This window comes from Papaver somniferum, unplaced genomic scaffold (assembly GCF_003573695.1).
Source record: "Papaver somniferum cultivar HN1 unplaced genomic scaffold, ASM357369v1 unplaced-scaffold_31, whole genome shotgun sequence".
In the NCBI taxonomy this organism is placed as follows: Eukaryota; Viridiplantae; Streptophyta; class Magnoliopsida; order Ranunculales; family Papaveraceae; genus Papaver; species Papaver somniferum.
This window is the reverse complement of record NW_020642151.1, coordinates 1,596,403-1,614,637: the sequence shown is the minus strand read 5'-3', so window position 1 is coordinate 1,614,637 and position 18,235 is coordinate 1,596,403. Positions and strand designations below refer to the sequence as shown.

At 34.7% G+C, this 18,235-nt stretch overlaps 2 protein-coding genes across 2 annotated transcripts; both read right to left on the bottom strand.

Annotated features, from left to right (window-relative positions):
- Positions 1-6,754: 6,754 nt before the first annotated feature.
- On the bottom strand, positions 6,755-7,997 carry LOC113341774 (uncharacterized mitochondrial protein AtMg00810-like). The gene is made up of 3 exons (XM_026586525.1): positions 7,264-7,997; positions 7,022-7,209; positions 6,755-6,888 (listed from the first exon to the last, which is right to left on the bottom strand). Exons 1-3 carry the CDS (start codon positions 7,995-7,997, stop codon positions 6,755-6,757), a joined length of 1,056 nt encoding a protein of 351 aa, XP_026442310.1.
- A 6,713-nt stretch (positions 7,998-14,710) lies between these two features.
- Positions 14,711-17,927, bottom strand: LOC113341772 (endo-1,3;1,4-beta-D-glucanase-like). Its single transcript, XM_026586524.1, has 7 exons — positions 17,852-17,927; positions 16,465-16,611; positions 15,813-15,834; positions 15,371-15,488; positions 15,203-15,293; positions 15,014-15,103; positions 14,711-14,754 (listed from the first exon to the last, which is right to left on the bottom strand). The coding sequence occupies exons 1-7, from the start codon at positions 17,925-17,927 to the stop codon at positions 14,711-14,713; spliced, it is 588 nt and encodes a 195-aa protein (XP_026442309.1).
- Positions 17,928-18,235: the final 308 nt, after the last annotated feature.

The window sequence follows — 18,235 nt, the reverse complement described above, 5'->3', positions numbered from 1 at the left end:
GGGCCTATCTTATCGAAACAGAGTGGCTAAGGGTTTTTTTTTTTTTAATAGGAAACAACATACATTATGACTTAAACTAGATTTTAAACTACATATAAGGAGTATTTCATGAGATCTCCAAACTCGTGAGTGGAGAATCGATCAGCTGACCTCCTACTTGAGAGTCAGACTCCTGGCCAACTGGGCTAACCTCTGTGGCTAAGGGTTTTGGAATCACAAAATACGGAAGTTTCGAGGAAAGAGGGAGGTGGAAATTTTATCGGGTTTTACCAGGAAGTTTTGGTTGAATAATTGGCAGTTACGTAGAAATAATGGATATATATCCTCTTTTTGATTCTATAGAAGGTTAAGGAAGATATTAGACAACTCAGGGTCGAGAAAAGAGGAAAGAAAAGAGAATTATTCTTGTGACTTGTCTGTGAAGAAGAAGAAAGATATTTTGAAGATTTCCGAGAGATTTGAGGGTCTATGTTGTATATAAGGTGTTGGTCAGAGTACCAGAAGGGTTATCGAGAGTTTGAGGGTCATACGGAGGATTGGGAGTAGTCACAGAGCGTAAAAAAAGAAGTTACAGGATTCTGCTGTAATTGTGAAGAAAAAGACGCAAAACAAACACCCTCCTAAGTCAGTCGCAGAGTGTGTAGCAAAATCAGTAGCACACGTATTACTGGCAGAAGACTTTCAGCAACTAAAGTTCATCTTTTCAACTATCTCTTTGTAATAGTGACGTCTTTAACATCATTAAAGTGTTGTAAATCTGCGTGTTATAATTTCTTCACTAAAACACCTTTTTGAGCTATGGATTATTCTTTTGATTGAGTGTTTGATATCATAAGCTAAACCTCAACAGTGGGATGACGAAGGAAGCCAATTCTCATCACTTTGGTAATTTTATTTAATTCTTTTTATGACTTTTGCATTAATATAAATTGAATTATAATTTCAAATTAATTAATTGTCATTTAGTTTGATGGGTTATGCTTAGCTTTACTGTTTTGATAATCCATGCTCACCATTTACAATTAATATTTTATAAAATCTATCTTGGCAAAGTTAAGAGTTAATAATTATTATTTTTGGAGTTATATTTGTCTAAGAATTAATATTGAACCATACTGATTGAGTTTGGTGAAATCCTGGTTCCCAGTAATCTCTCAATATTGTCCTTCTCTTTTATTTTATTTGCTAAATTAATTTTATAATTTAAATCTAAAATCAACTTCACAAGTTCGAGAATCAAACCCTTTTTTTACCACTGTTAAAACTACATCATTCGGTATAGGTAGATTTCCTTTTTCTAGTCGTAGTGTGAATGGAATTATTGATGCTAACTAAGAAAGGAAAGGAATGGAGGACATTGCGGGGAACAACAAGGATTTTGGTTATGGAGCCTTGACGTCATTCTGTTTTCATGTTTAAATTAATAAAATGATAAGTGTAGTTGTTATTCCATAATCAGACAACAATTTTTTTTTGTCTCCTTCATTTGAGCTTCAATACACTTTTTCCTTTCAACTTGCCTAGCCTAGGCCAACTTTTTATCACATTCTTTTCATTTTTGATCTCTCTGATCCTTCCGGAGGAACTAGCTCGTTCAGACTTGAGGTGTTGCAAGTGGCGGAGCTAAAAGTTTGGTTAAGAGCTTGCTTGAGAAGCTAGCCCGGCTTCAGCCTATATTTTAGGCCTGGATTAAGCCTACTTTTCAGGTCTACATTATCATTCTAACCAAATTAGGAAATTAAAAAAAAAAAATCTCCTTTTGAGGTGGCTTAAGCTAGCCTAAGTTAACATGGAGATCCTCCCCTGAGTGTTGTGGTTTCTAGAGAACAGTTTTATTGAATTATTGGAGGTTTGGTGGAGTTCTTTCTGTTTTGTAATTACTCCAAGTGGTGTGTTTTGGTTGAAGATTAAGAAACTTAAAGAATGGAATAAAACTATTTTTGGGCATATACTACTACAAAATTAAACGCTATTTTTTAGATATTCAAGCAGTTGACTTTGTTGCAGAAGATACACCCTTATCAGAAGATTTTTTTTGAGAATATATCCTACTAGACTGACTTTGAAAATACCTATATTATGGAAGAAACTGCATGGGGGATCAATTCCAAGATTTCATGCATGGATACAAGAAGGAGATAAAAACACTGCTCATTCTCTACCAGAGGAAGGTACAATACAATTAGAAAGCTACATGTTAAGTCCCTTAACTTTAACTAGTTAACCGGGACTTTGACTAGTTGACCAGGATCGGACTGGGCCGGACCTTGATTTTGAAAGTTGATCTAAACTCGTCCTTTGACTGGACCTTGACCCGTCGTCAAGGTTGGTTCAAGAGAAGCAAGTCAGTGTAAGTCTTTATGAAGGAAATTTTTACATATCTTCCCTTTGATGTAATAAAATGAGTTAATTGTGTCATGTTCTATATGTTCTTGGTTGGATGAATGTTGTTGGTAATGTGTGGAAATGTTTGCGTTCTTTAAGCATTTGAGACGAAAAGAAAAGGGAAAGAAAGGTTAGAGACTTTCGTTGCAAAACTGTGTGTGATGTTAGTATTGTGGCAAACTTATAAGGATGGAATAATTTTGGGTCAAGCTTGATTCAGTGAACCACGTAACAACTGCCATTTTTTGGATTTAATTTCGGATGACAACAACCGCTTTTTAAGGGTCTCAAGGTATAATAGGTTTTTCTGGTCTATCTGTTAGGAAATTAAGTGTGATTTCCTGTTTTGGGACTCTTCCATATTGAGATGGGTTTCCTATTCTAGATTTCATAGTGTTTAGGAAATAGTTTAGTTTCCTAATTAGATACTTGTGTTCTCTATATATATGACTAGAATTGTAGGTTTGTAAATATCCAACCTAGAAGAGTGGTAAATCCTTGTGCTTAGGATTTTGGTCTCTTTGGTAGGGAGGGTTGAGTGCTACCGTGAAGGTCAATATCGGTATGGGAGAAAAACTTCTTGAGAGATGATTTTGGTGTTCTACTGTTTAGGGTTCGTGGATTTTTCCTAAACCAAGTTTCTAGTGTTTCCATGTTTATCCTCTGCTACTGGAAACCGTGAAGAAGGTGTGGTTTAGACAGTTGGTTTCTATGGTTTCTTCAATGGTATTCTCGGGTATGTCTTGTTAACTCTTTGGGTATTGTCTTGGGATGCGTAAGGAGCATGTAATAGTCTTTGATTTAATGAAAGTTTCTCTGGTGGTGTTGGTCGTGGATGTAACCTGTAAAGGTGAACCACGTTTATCCTGTGTTGTGTGATTGTTTATCTTCTGTATCTATTATTATTTCTACCATGTTTGGTTCAAATCACCAATTTCCTTATGTGATCATGTTTTTCGTTGGGCTCGGGGTGCCAATTTCCCAACAATTGGTATTAGAGCCATGGATGGGCTGGTGTGATTGAATCAGAAATTGAATGATAGTTTATTGTTCTGGTGGAGAATTTTTTTTGAAGATAATATTTCAACTTGTGTTTACACAAAGATGGATTTGTTATGTGATTTACAAATCAGAGGTTCAACTTGATAGTAGTTTATTCAGTTAGGTTTATGATGTAGTATAGGATTCAAAATCAAGCTGAATGAGGTGGGATACGTATTTACTTCTTGAAGGGTGTTAGTAACCATAACTATAAAGAATAGGTTACAAAGTTTGAAGAAAGAATGAGACTGTGCGGTCTCATGAAGAAGCAAGTCCAGCAATGCTTCAAAGTTATACACGATATTTTATAGATTTATGTTCTTAAGTCTATGTTAAAGTATTCTTGATGGCTTGCACGTAATATCAAGAATGTGCCCGATCTCAGAATCATGAACCATGGTAATATGGGCATTCACACGGTATATATTCTAAGCGAGTATGTTGGGTGTGATGGTGGTAAAGAGTATGTCATATTGGTGATGGCTTTGAGAATCTCTTAAAGGATTAAGCCTGTTAATCACAGTGGAGACGCCTGATGGTTTATTTCAGATACACGGTAATCTATGTGTTGGAGTATGATATTGAAGCTAATTCTTTCTTTCTGGTTAGAATTCAATATGTTATTAGCTTAATGGTTAGGTGGAGATAATGGTGATTCTTCTAGATGGTTCTCTTGGTGATCAATGGTGGAATCTGCGCAAGGATTCGTTGATGGTGATTAAAGATTTTCATGGTTTTTGTGAAGCGTGGGCAGTTTCATAAATGTTCTTCATAAAGAAGATGGTTTGGATACTTTTATCAATGTCATGGTGTTTTGGTCGAAGAATTGGTTTCATGAAGATGGAAGATCGGGTTTGAGCTTCAAAAGTACTTCTATGAGTATATAGAGATGGTGAACAACTTTGGTGAAAGATGGAGGTAATTTCCTATGATCGTCTCATGCTTGAAAGCATGATCCGAGGTGGTGATTGTTAATAAATTTAGTGTGATTTCCTGTTTTGGGCCTCTTCCATATTGAGATGGGTTTCCTATTCTATATTTCATAGAGTTTATGAAATAGTTTAGTTTCCTAGTTAGATACTTATGTTATCAATATACATGAATAGAATTGTAGGTTTGTAGATATCCAACCTAGCAGAGTGGTAAATCCTTGTACTTAGGATTTTGGTCTCTTTGGTAGGGAGGGTCGAGTGCTACCGTTGAGGTCAATATCGGTATGGAAGAAAAACTTGTTGAGAGAGAATTTTGGTGTTCTAGTGTTTAGGGTTTGGGGTTTTTCCCTAAACCAAGTTTGAGCGCTCACCAAGTTTTTAGTGTTTCCATGTTTTCCTTCTGCTACTTGCAACGGTGAAGAAGGTGTGAAAGAGAAGATATGAGAATGGTTTGAAGAATGGTTTAGAAAGTTGGTTTCTATGGTTTCACCAATAGTATTTTCAGGTATGCCTTGTTAACTCTTTGGGTCTTCTTGTCTTGGGTTGAGTAAAGAGCATGTAACGGTCTTTGATATAATGGAAGTTTTTCTGGCGGTATTGGCCATAGATGCAGCCTTTAAAGATGAACCACATATATCTTGTGTTGTGTGATCGTTTATCTTCTGTCTCTATTATTATTTCTCTCATATTTGGTTCAAATCAACAATTATCCTTTATGATCATGTTTCCCGCTGCGCTCAGGGTGCCAATTTCCCAACACTATCTTCATTAAATAATCTCTCTCAAGTCTAATTAGCATGCATAAGAAATCCTTTAAAAAGTATTTTTTTTTCTAATAATATTTGATTGGATTTGGTGTGAGGGTATTATTTGATATCAAATTGCGATAAAAAAAAAAAGAAAACAAATGTGCGTGGTAATTTATCTATTCTCAATTATTTTGTTTTCCACTGGTCTTATTTTGACTGCTTTGTCTGCAAATGATTAGGTTGGTGCGTTCACTTTCCTTTTTTAAAACTGGCCTGGCACAGGGTGAAGTATTAATCTACGCCCACATTCAGATATTCAATCGACGCCTGTTTAAAGATACAGGTTAAGTGACCGCTCCATGAATTCGAATAAAATGAATAGATAAGTAATCCTTGTTATGGAACTTGATGAAACGGTTGCTATCTGATCTTAATTATGTTCCAAAACACTAATAATACAAAATCTAGAGGAAATTATATACTCGGCAATACGCGAATACCTTTGTCAGACTTTGGGCCAAGGCGGGACCTGTGGATACGGTGGGCAAAATTGTAGATTTTTTTTTTTTTTTTTTGGAAAATCAATATATTTCTTATTGCAAAATTGTAGATCTTGTTTTTTTTTTTTGAGAAAGGGAAAAGGAAGAGGAAGAGAGAAAAATGAGATATATTTGTTTTTTACTACGTTCAGACAAATTAGTTGTTTGCTCCAAATTTCACCAAATGGAACTAATGATATCAATATTATTTGTTAGTTATTTGGTCCGCAATTCTTCATAAGATCAATTTCTTGCTAAGGTCGAATTTTCACAATTATTCACCTGCTCTGTGCAATGCTGTGAAATCACGGAGGGAGTACTAAATGTGAAGGTTGTGTTATATACTATATATACTGAGGTCCAGACTGGCAATCATCTAGTTTTCTGAGTTTTCCTTACAGTTACGTAGTATGGCCCAATTTCCTTATTTCCTTAAGGCTTCTAGAATTTCCTAGACTCGTCCCCTGAATATATTAAGAAAAATAAGCGAAGATGTATGGAGTAAGACTATGTACACTGTGTTTTGGAATATTTGGAGGGGAAGGAATTTTGTCATTTGTGTGCTCTCAACTTGGTTCTTCAGTCATTTTGATGTATATCAATTCCTTCTACAACTGGAACTCGTTATTCATATGTAATGGCGAGATCTTCCCATGGGTATCTATTTATCTCTTTTCGGAAAAAGTGATTTGGTTCACAGAGAAAGATAGGCTTGTAGCAACGCCGCTAAACCTTTATACAAGGAAAATCCCTAGAGAAATCACCTGACTCCTTTTTGGATAAGTGTGGTATAATACTTACGCTCATGAGACTGCGGACTCCAACTTTTAACTTTCAAACCTAGGATCTTGGAAATATCAGAGAAGAAAATATCAGACAAGATGAGAAACAGAAAAAGTATTTTGTTATTGAATGAATTGTTAAAAACAATATAGGCTGTCTGAGAGTATTTATTTTTTTTATCATTACAGGACTGACTTGTCTATAAGGTCAACATAACTTTGACTTGACAAGATTTGACTTGACTGAATGCTATACTTAACACCCCCCTCAAGTCCACAGAATTCAACTTGACAGACTCAGTCAAAAAATAACAGCAACTGAAAATTTAAAACATAATAGAAGAACGAAGAGCAAGTCCAGAAAACAAAACAGCTTCATTGTCAGAGGAGAGTTCTTCTTCATCAGCAGTACATGAAGAATTCTGACACTCAGATACATCAACATCAGCACTTGAAGAATCTTCCAACAGTTGTTGATGTAAAGAATTAAAAGTAGGTGAGCACAACCCTTTTGTGAATAAGTCTGCAATCTGACTTTCAGAAGGAACATGTTGAATCTTCACAAAACATTTATCAACCAAATCCCTTATTACATGATGCTGAACTTCTATATGCTGGGTCCTGGGATGAAGTGTTATCACAAAACATTTGCATTGGAAGTTGAACTGAGATTTGCAATTCCTTAAACACATTAGATAGCCATTCTAACTCAGATGCAGTAACAGAGAAACATTTATATTCTGCTTCAGCAGAAGACCTAGCAACAGTGGGTTGTTTCTTACTAGACCATGAAATGAGAGAACTTCACAGAAATATAGCATAACCAGATGTATACCTTCTTGTATCTGGGCATCCATACCGATCAGAATCTGTATAAGCTCTTATTGTGGAGATATCACCTTTGTGTGGAGTAATTCTAACTCCAACAGTACCCTTCAAATATCTCAAAATTCTTTTAATTAAATGATAATGAACATCAGTTGGTGCATGCATGAATTGTGACACATAATTAACTCCAAAAGCAATATCTGGTCTAGTATTTGTTAAACACTGAAGATTACCTACTATTGTCTTATATTCAGCTGCATTTTCTAACAAAACACCATCATAGATAGAAGCTCTGGATTCCTTAACTACAGGTGTAGAACAAGGTTTGCAGTCAAGCATATTTTCCTTTTTAAGTAATTCTAAAGTATATTTCTTTTGTGTAAGAACCAAAGAATTTTCATTTCTGTGAGCTTCAATACCCAAAAAATAACTCAGATCCCCTAATTGTTTCGTAGCAAACTCAACACTTAAAGATTGAACTAGCTTATCCATAGCAACATCAGAATTCAAAGTAAGAATAACGTCATCAACATATAAAAGAAGTATCATCATTTCAGAGGAACAAGTATAGATGAACATTGAATAATCACTCACTGATCTTGTAAAACCAAATTTGACCAAAAAATTACTAAACCTCTCAAAACAAGCTCTTGGTGCTTGTTTGAAACCATATAAACTTTTCTTTAAGTGACAAACAAAATCTGGAAATTCAGGATCCACAAAACCTTGTGGTTGAGCCATGTAAACATCTTCATTTAAGGATCCATGAAAAAACGCATTTGATACATCTAACTATTTTATTTTCCAGTTTTGTGAAACATCTAAGACCAATACAATTCTCATTGTAGTAGATTTAACTACAATACTAAAGGTTTCTCCATAATCAACACCATCTTGTTGATTATAACCTAAAGCCACTAATCTGGATTTGAATCTATCAACTTTTTTATTTGCTTTAAGCTTAATCCTATAGACCCATTTTCAACCTAAAATGTTCATGTGAGGTTCTGGTTAACTAATTCCCAAGTGTCATCATCCTTTAAAGCAACATGATCCTCTTTCATTGAGACTTGCCACTGAGGAATCTTGATTGCACTCTTAAAGGTTTTTGGTTCAGATGGAATATCTAACAAAGATGAAAAAGCAACTGGAAGAGGATGTTTAACAGTACAATGCATGACATGATCTGGAAAAGTTTTTGGTTTTACAACACCTCTCATAGATCTTGTGACAATGGAACTAGATAGAGCAGAAAGAGAAGGTAAATCAGTAATAATAGGAGATGAAGACAAATCAGAAATTGCAGGAATTGTAGATGAAGAAGAACTAGAATGACAAGAATCAGATGAATAATAAAAGTATTGTTCTGAAAAGATTACATTTCTTGAAATATGCAGTTTTCTTGAAATTGGATCATAACACTTATACCATTTGCGTAAGGCACTATAACCTATAAACACACATTTGACTAACTTGGAGAAAGTTTATCTAATCTTGAATGACCCTAAAAAGGATAACATACAGTACCAAAAACCTTAAGAAAACTATAATCAGGTAAAACAGAATGAAGAACTTCAAAACGAGATTTATTGTGAAGAATTGGAGTTGGTGTTCTGTTAATTAGATATGTTGCAGTTAAGAAAGCATCATACCAAAAAAATTTAGGACAAAAAGAACTAAAAAGTAAAGAATTGCCCATTTCAGTTATATGTCGATGCTTTCTCTCAGCAAGACCATTTTGCTGAGGAGTATTGGGACAAGAAATTATGATGTTAGTGCCATTTGAAGTAAGAAAAGTACCCAAATCACCTTTTACAAGTTCACTAGCACCATCTGTTTGAAAAGATTGTATCTTTGTAGAAAACAAATTTTCAGTTATGTTTTTGAAATGGATAAAACACTTTAAAACATCAGTTTTCAGTTCCATTGGATATATCCAACGAAACTACTATAATCATCAATGAACAATATGTAGTATTTAAAACCTTGTAAAGAAGGAACTGGTGAGGGTCCCCATTTATGACAATGAATCAATGATAAAGGAGTAAGAGCATGAGAAGGAGATAAATGAAAAGGTAACCTTTTACTTTTGGAAATTTCACAAGAATGGCATAAATATGGAGAGGATTTTGAAGAGTTAAAAATAATGTGTTTAGACGAATGAAGTTGTTTAACAATATTATCACAAGGATGACCTAATCTACAATGCCAAAGTTCTGGAGAACCATGTAAAGCAGAAAAAGCATGATGAAAGTTTTGAGAAGAAATATGATATAAATTGTTAACCATTCTACCTTTTGCTAAGAGTGCATCAGTGGAAAAGTCTGTTATTTCATATCCTGTAGGGTCTAGCCTAAAGTAACACTTGTTATCTGATGTAAACTGACCCACTGAGAAAAAGTTATGTTTCATCTCAGGAACATGGAGAACATTCTGTAACTGAAAACTAGCATTTGAAGTATGCAAACTAGAATTACCAGTCAGAGAAATAAGTAATGACTTACCATTGCCAATTTTAACTAAGTCCTTTCCCTTGTAGGAGGAAGTATTCTGCAACAATGAAGCATCACCTGACATGTGAGCTGAAGCCCCAGAGTCTGATAGCCAAATATTAGAGCTTGAAAAAGCTTGTGGTGTAGTAGAAGTAGAATTCCCAATTGCTGATTGTGAAGGCTCAGAAACACTAACAAAACCAGAATTAGATGGAGGATAATATCGAAAATGGCACCTGCTTGCATAATTCCCTTTCTTTCTGAAAATTTGGCAATCAACTTGTGGTAAATCAAACCTCCTAGATCCACCAGTTGAGGTAGAACTACTTCCCGGATCATAATTTCCTTGAATATTAGAAGAACTACTTCCATACTGTCCACTTTTATTCCCATTACCTCTTCCATAAGGAAAATTTGAACCATTCTTCTTCTTGCCACCATTAGCATTATAACTATTCCCTGAATTAGAATTACCAATTCTTGCATATAAGCCGGAATTATGTTGACCATCATAAACTCAATTAATGTCACGGTCTTGATCAAATAACCATTGATCATGGGTAAGTAGTCTTTCTTTCAACTCACTAAAAGTATAAGGATTATCTTTGTTTTGAGCTGAGATAAGAAAAGTATCATACTCCCTACCCAAACATTCAAAACATGCATTATAAGATTAGAATCACTAACTTTCTCTCCAATGGCATCTAGGGAATCTGCTATGGACTTAATTTTCTGTAAATACACTAGAATGTTTAAATTTCCTCTCCTGATTCCAAATAATTTTGCTCTCAACATATTCTTTCTTGCTCTATATTGAGTTTGAAAACATGACTCAAGAAATTCCCATATTTCTCTTGATGTAGTTAGTCCAAGAACATCCCCAAAAATTGTAGATGTGAATGTAGCTTTTAGACAACTAACAACAAATCGATCCATTTTTCTCCATTGAACCCATTTTGGGTTTAAACTAAGAACACCATTAATCATAATTTTCTCCCCTGGCATTGGAATCTCTCCATTAACCTGACCATACAAATCAGTTGTAATCAAGATAGACTCAAATTGGTCGCGCCATAGAATAAAATTTGTATTATATAACTTAAGAGAAACAAAGTTAGTGATGTTAGTGAAAGTAAGTGTAAAATTACCGTTATCAGACGTTGATGCAGTGGAAGACATTGATACAATTGAAACTTCTGGTACTGGATTGATACGATTGCTTCTTCTAACCATAAAATTGCAACTTCCTGATCAAAGAATTAGAATCTTGAAGATCTTGATGTAAAACTTTTTATGAAAAACTGTATATGAAAGATTAGTCTATGAAAGATTTAGATCTTAATCAGCTGTAAAAGATTATTGTAAAAGATATTGAGCTGGTTTGTAAAAAATTTAGGGTTATTGAATGAATTGTTAAAAACAATACAGGCTGTCTGAGAGTATTTATTTGTATTATCATTACAGGACTGACTTGTCTGTAAGGTCAACATAACTTTGACTTGACTGAATGCTATACTTAACAGATCTAGTTACGAGATTTCCCAGGGTCAATTAATCTAGAATTATTGAACTTGTAGGTTTCTGACTCAAGCCAAATCTCATGACAATCATTCTTAGGTATGGTTCCTGGCTTTGTCCCCTGTAAGAAAATGAGCCGGTACCTTATTTTTTTCTTTATTTGGGAGTAGACTATCGGGAAAATTAGGCTAAAACACCACCCATGGATAACCCATAATATGAGGATCTTAATTAAAATAAATTTAAATCTAGGCCCCGAATTATTAAAAGACATCCATGCCCTTTTATATATTGTCAAGCCCCAAATTAAATAAAATTTAAATTTAAGCCCAAAATTATTAAATTTAGGCCCAAAATTATTAAAGTATATGTGAATGTGTAAACAGAAGTTATACATGCATATGACATGTGTATCCAGAAGTTACACATCTTTATGCCATGTGTAATGCAAAGTTACACATCAAAAAAATAGACGTCAAAAAGAACGCATACAAAAAATACATGTATTACTTTAATATCCATTTACAATAATTTTTAGCATGTGTAACTAGAAATTACACATGCATATGTCTAGTGTGATTGAGAGTTACATATGCATCTATCTAGTGTAATTGATAGTTACATATGCATCTGATTTGTTTATTCAGCGTCAACTTCAATTCCAGCGAGACCATTATCACATTTAACCAATTATCTTTTATGAAGTTATCTGAAACCTGAAATATAACAAAAAGAAATCAATATTTATAATATTAAAATTAACAGTACATATAACAATGTATATTCAGTTTCACCTACACGAAATCACATTCTATCATAAGGAGATGTGAAATCAAGTAATTAAAAACCAGAGCTTAAGAAAAAACTTTGCTGCAAGAATTCAAATTTTTTGTAAACTCAAAACAAGTGCTCATCAAACACACCAAAGTATAAGCATATGCAACAGATACACATCTACATACATGTGGAACTCACAATTACACATTCAATTAGCATGTGTAATTTATAGTTACATATCCAATTAGCATGTGTAAATAGCAGTTACACATCCATAAATCTTGTGTAACTGGATGCGTAATTTTTTGATTACAAGGTTTGTTCATTTTAGCATGTGTGATTATAAGATACTCATGCATCTGTCTAGTGTAATTCAGATGCATCCTACTTGTGTAATGTGAATAAATACGCAGTCTAGACATAAAATTTGAAACTAAAAACAACAAGAGATGGCATTATAATTTTAAATTGTATAATAAACGTGTAATGTATGTTTATGCATATAAGAAATCACTGACCCGCTCCGTAGAACGATACATGGCATGACTATGCATTAAGATTCAGATACACCAGATTGGCCTCCAACAATAAGCAAACAGTTTTGTACAGGAACTCCAGCATACTCTGCCCCTGCGCGCAATGTAGTTACCATCTTTTCAGAGCTAAACGGAAACTCAAAAGTATTATATTCCAAACTCTCTCATATTTCTTTTGTTACGATCTGAAAAAAAATAAACAAACTTTTCAGTCAGCATTGTATTGAGATCAACACCAATACTAAGCACCGAAGCAACTTCTTCTGTTATCTTTTGATTTTGTGCCTAAGCTACTCACAAAGAAAAGCTTCAAAAAGAATTTGAGTGCATTGAATAGTTTTTTTCCTTTTCATGGAGGATTCGAAAGAGTTTTAAGATAAAGAATTGACATGCTTTACTCGCTTCTATAGCTAGATCATCATCCAAACCGAATGATCACTAGTAGAATAAGGGATTACGGTCACGGTTGTCATTGTCACAGTTTAAGCTATAACCGTGACTAAATGTCCGTTGGACACGGTGTACTGAAATCCCGTGACCATTCATCATGTCTTTAGTCCCGGGATCTGTGTTAGCCGTGTCTCCAAGTTCGTCGATATTTTTATGGTCTCGGAATATTGTATGACGCGTGTCTAGATAATTAAAGGTGTAATTTAACTTGTCGTTCAAATACACGTGTCTAAGGACAAAGTTTTATCTTGTCTTTCCCTTCTTGGGAGAAAAATCGTGGTGTGGTGGTTAATCTCAATCTCCATATTCCCCACTGCACACTGTAATGGTGGAAAGAAGATTCGAGAAGGCACACCCCATTTTCCCCACTAATTCAGTTTTTTTCTACTTTTTTTTCTAATCCCGTTTTCTATTTTCTGTTCTCCAAATTTCTTCCATCCAGAGAAATTAGTTCCCTCTACAGTCGGAAGATTCGGAACACAGAAAGAGAAACCCTAGTAGAGAAATTATGTCCAGAGTAGCGGTATAGTTTCATGGTGGGTTTACATCTTTTGCTCTAGCTTGATGACATACTACTTACTGCAAATTTCAGGTAGCAGAAGTAAAGGGTTTACATCTTTTGATGTCTTCCACACCTCCATGCATCATAAACAAGAGTACAAGACAGTACAACAAGCCTGAATTGAATTTAAAGACGGGAATTTCTAGATATCTTATTATTCCAAGTACTTTCAGCATTTTATAGAGAATCTTCATCCATTTTTTGCTCGTTCATGTTAACAATATGTTATACGTATTTATGGAATATTGAGGAACTAACAAATCCTAAATTGCAACCAAAATCTATGTACTCTATAACTTGAGACGGGAAAATGTGACTTCGTGGTTTGATTTGGAATATATGGTCTATTTGTTGTCAGCTACTGCTTTGTCTTCTATTTGTTGTCAGGAACGAAGTGAAGATGAAAGAATTGAAAAGATACCAGTTTGAGCACATTCGCATGGAAGAAGAACACTAATAATAGAGGAAGAGCGATATAAACCAGATGAATGTGCTTAATTCAATTGATAATGTATCAAATTTCAAAAGAATAACATTGAAATTCCCATAAACTTCGATAAATCGTATCATGAATATAAATTTCACAAGAGCAAAGTAAGACCTCACGTTAGGAGGCAAATAAGATTCATGAAATAAGTAGTTTCTAGGAAAACTTAAAACCTTCGCCTAGGAAGGCTGAGAATCCACGACATGCACCCTAATTCGCATGAAAATGCAAGAGGCAACGCATGTCGTGAACAACTCTCAGAGAGATAAGCTAGGGGCAATGATAAGACCTATCCGCTGAGGGTCCCTTTTTATGATGGCTTTCAGTAAGGGATGCATAAATATGACACTACACCAAATTTAGTGTTTAGCAACGGTAGGTGGCAATTGCAAAGTGGGGTCGCTACATTTTTTAACTGTTACGAAAGTCGATGTTGCGAATTTTCACAGTTTTAATGTTGCAACGTTAAAAGTTCGCAACAGTTTGAACAGTTGCGATATTAGATGGACGCAACAGTTTGAAGCAGTTGCGAAATTTTTGTGACGTCAAAATATAGTGGTTTTGACCGGTCAAAAATGGTTTTGATCGGTCAAAACAAAAATCCGATTACCCCTATTCACTTGAAAATCAAATTAATCCAACAAAACTCCTAGAATTGAAATGGGCACCTTGATTTCTGAAAGATTGGCAGTTCAGTTCATGTTATTTGTAAAATTAATACTGCTCATAGTTGTTCAGTATAGCTACTAAAACATACGTCCTCCGTTTCAAAATAATAAGCTGGTTTTATGTGTAATTTGTACATGAAACCTGCCTATTTTTTAAACTGAGGTAGTATGAGAGAAACATCTTCAGAAACAATCAGAAGCAGAAACTCATCAATGACACGATTAACTGGAGTTCTAAGAAGAAGCCAAGTCGTGACTTTTACGTACCTTTGATATCTTCAATGGTAACACGTGACGGGTGCATCATTAGGATAGCTTTGAGATCATCAGACTTTGCTAGTTCTCCGACAATTTTACCTGAGACGAAACCAGAAAACAAAATACAATTTTTTTTAGCTGCCTAATAACACCAAAATACTGAAAACGTTCATGTAAATGTAAAAACAGCACACTTACCACCCCAGCACATCCCAGCAGCTCCAACGGCGGAAATTCCCTTATATTTTAGAGCTTTAATAACTTGTTTAGCTTCTACAGCTCCCTTATCCTGCAAATTTTAAAAAAACAAAAATTTCAATACATTGTTGATCCAGTGAATATATGAATTTTCTGAAACGAACTAACCGTTCCATGAGATTGAAGCCAGACTAGTACATCCTCGCTAGGAGTAAAAGGATCCCCATGGAAGAAATCTGGAACTACAACATAATATCCAGCTGCTGCAACTTTGTCGGCCAGTTTTCTTTTATGTAAAGCAACACTATGATTAGATTTGGTATACAAAATGATACGATTCATCAAGAAAATATTTAAGAAAATTTCGTAAACTGTTACTGCAAGTAGTATGAATATACTTTGTAAAGAACACACTCCTAAATTCCTAGATCAAACATGTGATATGTACTGAATCTGAGAAGGAAATAAATTTCAGGCTATAATCCCATGAGGAACTGTGTTGCAGTAATAATATATACACTAGCATTTATGGTATTTTCCAGTTTTCAAACACTGACTTTCATATCCATAGACCACTAGTTGTAAAAGCGAGTGAAGGAATTCGGTATACCTCAAATTAGGTGCTTCATATCCTGCAAAACAAAGTTGAGAAAAGCAATTCGACAAAGCCTAATGGAAATGAATCACCTTTATCTCCACAAATGCAAACAATTTAGAGAATCAAAAAATGAAAAGCAGATGGCTATGTAAGGCATATTTACATATAACGGGATATCCCTTCAAACATAGACGAAAAAATAAAGGAATAAAGAAGCGGAGAACCGTGAGGCCAACTGAGCTGCTCAGTTCAATCTATCATATTCTACTCCCACTATTTGGTAGGAGGGAACTTTCAAAAAGGGATAGTACAAGAAGATAACTTGTGAACCAAATTGGAGTGGCAAATATTGTGACTGAAACTAAGTTTTTGCGCAATGAAAAATCAAATAATTAAGAGGTTAAAGGTCTAATTTAAAAGGACCAAATAAAATTTGTAAAATTCAACCACATATACCAACAGCAACATATAAATATTAAAGCATCACTTTTAATAGCTAATGAATTCAACCAAACCATGTAAACCAAACAATAGTAACACTATTAAAACCAAAACCCATGTCAATATTAACACATTTATTTGAAGCTCATACACAAAATAGTAATGGAAGTAGCATGTTTTAGAGATTAAAAGGACAAGAAAATTAACCAAAGTGAGTAGTTACCAAAAAAGTCAGAAATAAGAAGAATTCTGAGTTTTGAGTCCAAAGAACCCGAAACATAAGCCTTCAGACCTCCAATTTCTTCGACATGTCCATAACCTGAACTTGAAATAAGAGCCGGTGGGTTCTTAGTACAACAATGATGATCTCCTGCAATTATTCCATCAACAACAAAACACAAAAGAACTATCAAAATTAGAGCTGTTGCTATGATTTTTCCTCGCAATTATTACAGATCACTTCCCATAACAATTCATATCGACCACAACACATTACAGGTCCCTTCCAATCCATGGAAATATTAACAAACTCAACTGAATTATCGTAAAACAAATTAGACAATGCATGGAACGCACAGACAGAAATACATGAATTTGTTAAACATAAACTTTTGTAAAGGAAAACAATAATGGTTACCAAAGATTCAAATGTACTCCCACCTCTTTTGACGACAAGCCACACCTACCTCGAGATCCACGATCCACTGGTTCGTTCTTTGAATCGATCGTTGTTAATAACTAACTGTTAATCACACAAGAATCTAAGAATCTAGCCAAAAGGCTCACACAAGGCTCATAATATAAACTCATACAATTCTCTAGTTATAGGCTAAGTGAATTACTTTAATTTTTCTAAGCCTATTATGGTTCTGCACATCTTCATTATCCATCTCTTGCATATCTAAAGATTTACTAGTTCAATTAGGTTGGTTTTATAGTCCATTATCTAAGTCTTATGAATATCTACAACTTTGTAGAATAATCCAAATACTAATTCAGTCCACAAGAGGTCCAAAACATAAAAATAGGATAACTAATCATAAGCTCAAATCCACTAAATAAGCCCATTACACAAGGCCTGGTCCACTAGGGTCAGTTAACAGTCAAACAAACGGTCAATGAAATCAACTAACGTTCAACGTCCAAAGTCAAGTCAATGTCCTGGTAAATGGTCACACGAGTCAACTCAATGAGTTGAAACTGATCTAGACTGAGTTAACTCAGTCAGTCACACTAAGTCAGCTAAAAAAATTGAGTCAGCTAAACTGACTGGGATGACTTATAGGTCTTAAATCTAACAATAGATTTCCATTCTATCAGATTTGGTGCAACATTTTCACTAAACAAAACAACAGTGATTCAAACATTTATCTTAAATAAACTTCACAACTCAATCACGAAAGTAAACTAACTTTACCTTGATCTGCATTGCAGGATCTTACTAAGATCACTGCCGTAACAGTACTACAACTCCCATTATAAACCCTTTCTCATAACAAATCAATTCTTCCCAACCCCATCTTCACATTCAGCATAACCCAACAACAGCTCTTGTATTTCCACACATGCCATTCACATCACCAGCACCAACCGTTGCTATCTCATCTAACTATCCATGACATCTCCACCTGCAATTTCAGTTCTATAGACCACATCACCAACTCTATGAACTGGAACTCCATACATTTTATTAATTTCATTCTCTCACTGAAACTACCACCAGACTAATAACCACATAATCTTTCAACACCACAGATCCATCATTCTCATCAACTCCCCCACTACTTCCATATCATGTAACTTATACAACCATTACATACTTGATTTCATTTCCACAATCTCGAACACAAACAATACCACATCCTATGCCTTAGCATCACCACTGCCACAAACAAAACCACCAACACCAATCTCTTTTATCAACTCCACCTACACAGATAACTCCATCACCACCTGCAACACTCACAACAGCATCAATACCACCAATCCTAACA

What these genes read in the sequence shown, in the direction of transcription:
- LOC113341772 (XM_026586524.1), bottom strand. Translation starts at nt 17,927, where the DNA reads ATGTATGGAGTTCCAGTTCATAGAGTTGGTGATGTGGTCTATAGAACT. An exon ending in GGCTTCAATCTCATGGAACG is followed by an intron (nt 15,294 to 15,370) that starts GTTAGTTCGTTT and finishes TAAAATTTGCAG; the next exon opens with GATAAGGGAGCTGTAGAAGC. An exon ending in TGCTGGGATGTGCTGGGGTG is followed by an intron (nt 15,104 to 15,202) that starts GTAAGTGTGCTG and finishes GTTTCGTCTCAG; the next exon opens with GTAAAATTGTCGGAGAACTA.
- LOC113341774 (XM_026586525.1), bottom strand. Translation starts at nt 7,997, where the DNA reads ATGGCTCAACCACAAGGTTTTGTGGATCCTGAATTTCCAGATTTTGTT. An exon ending in GGATGCCCAGATACAAGAAG is followed by an intron (nt 7,210 to 7,263) that starts GTATACATCTGG and finishes TTCATGGTCTAG; the next exon opens with TAAGAAACAACCCACTGTTG. An exon ending in ATATAGAAGTTCAGCATCAT is followed by an intron (nt 6,889 to 7,021) that starts GTAATAAGGGAT and finishes AACTGTTGGAAG; the next exon opens with ATTCTTCAAGTGCTGATGTT.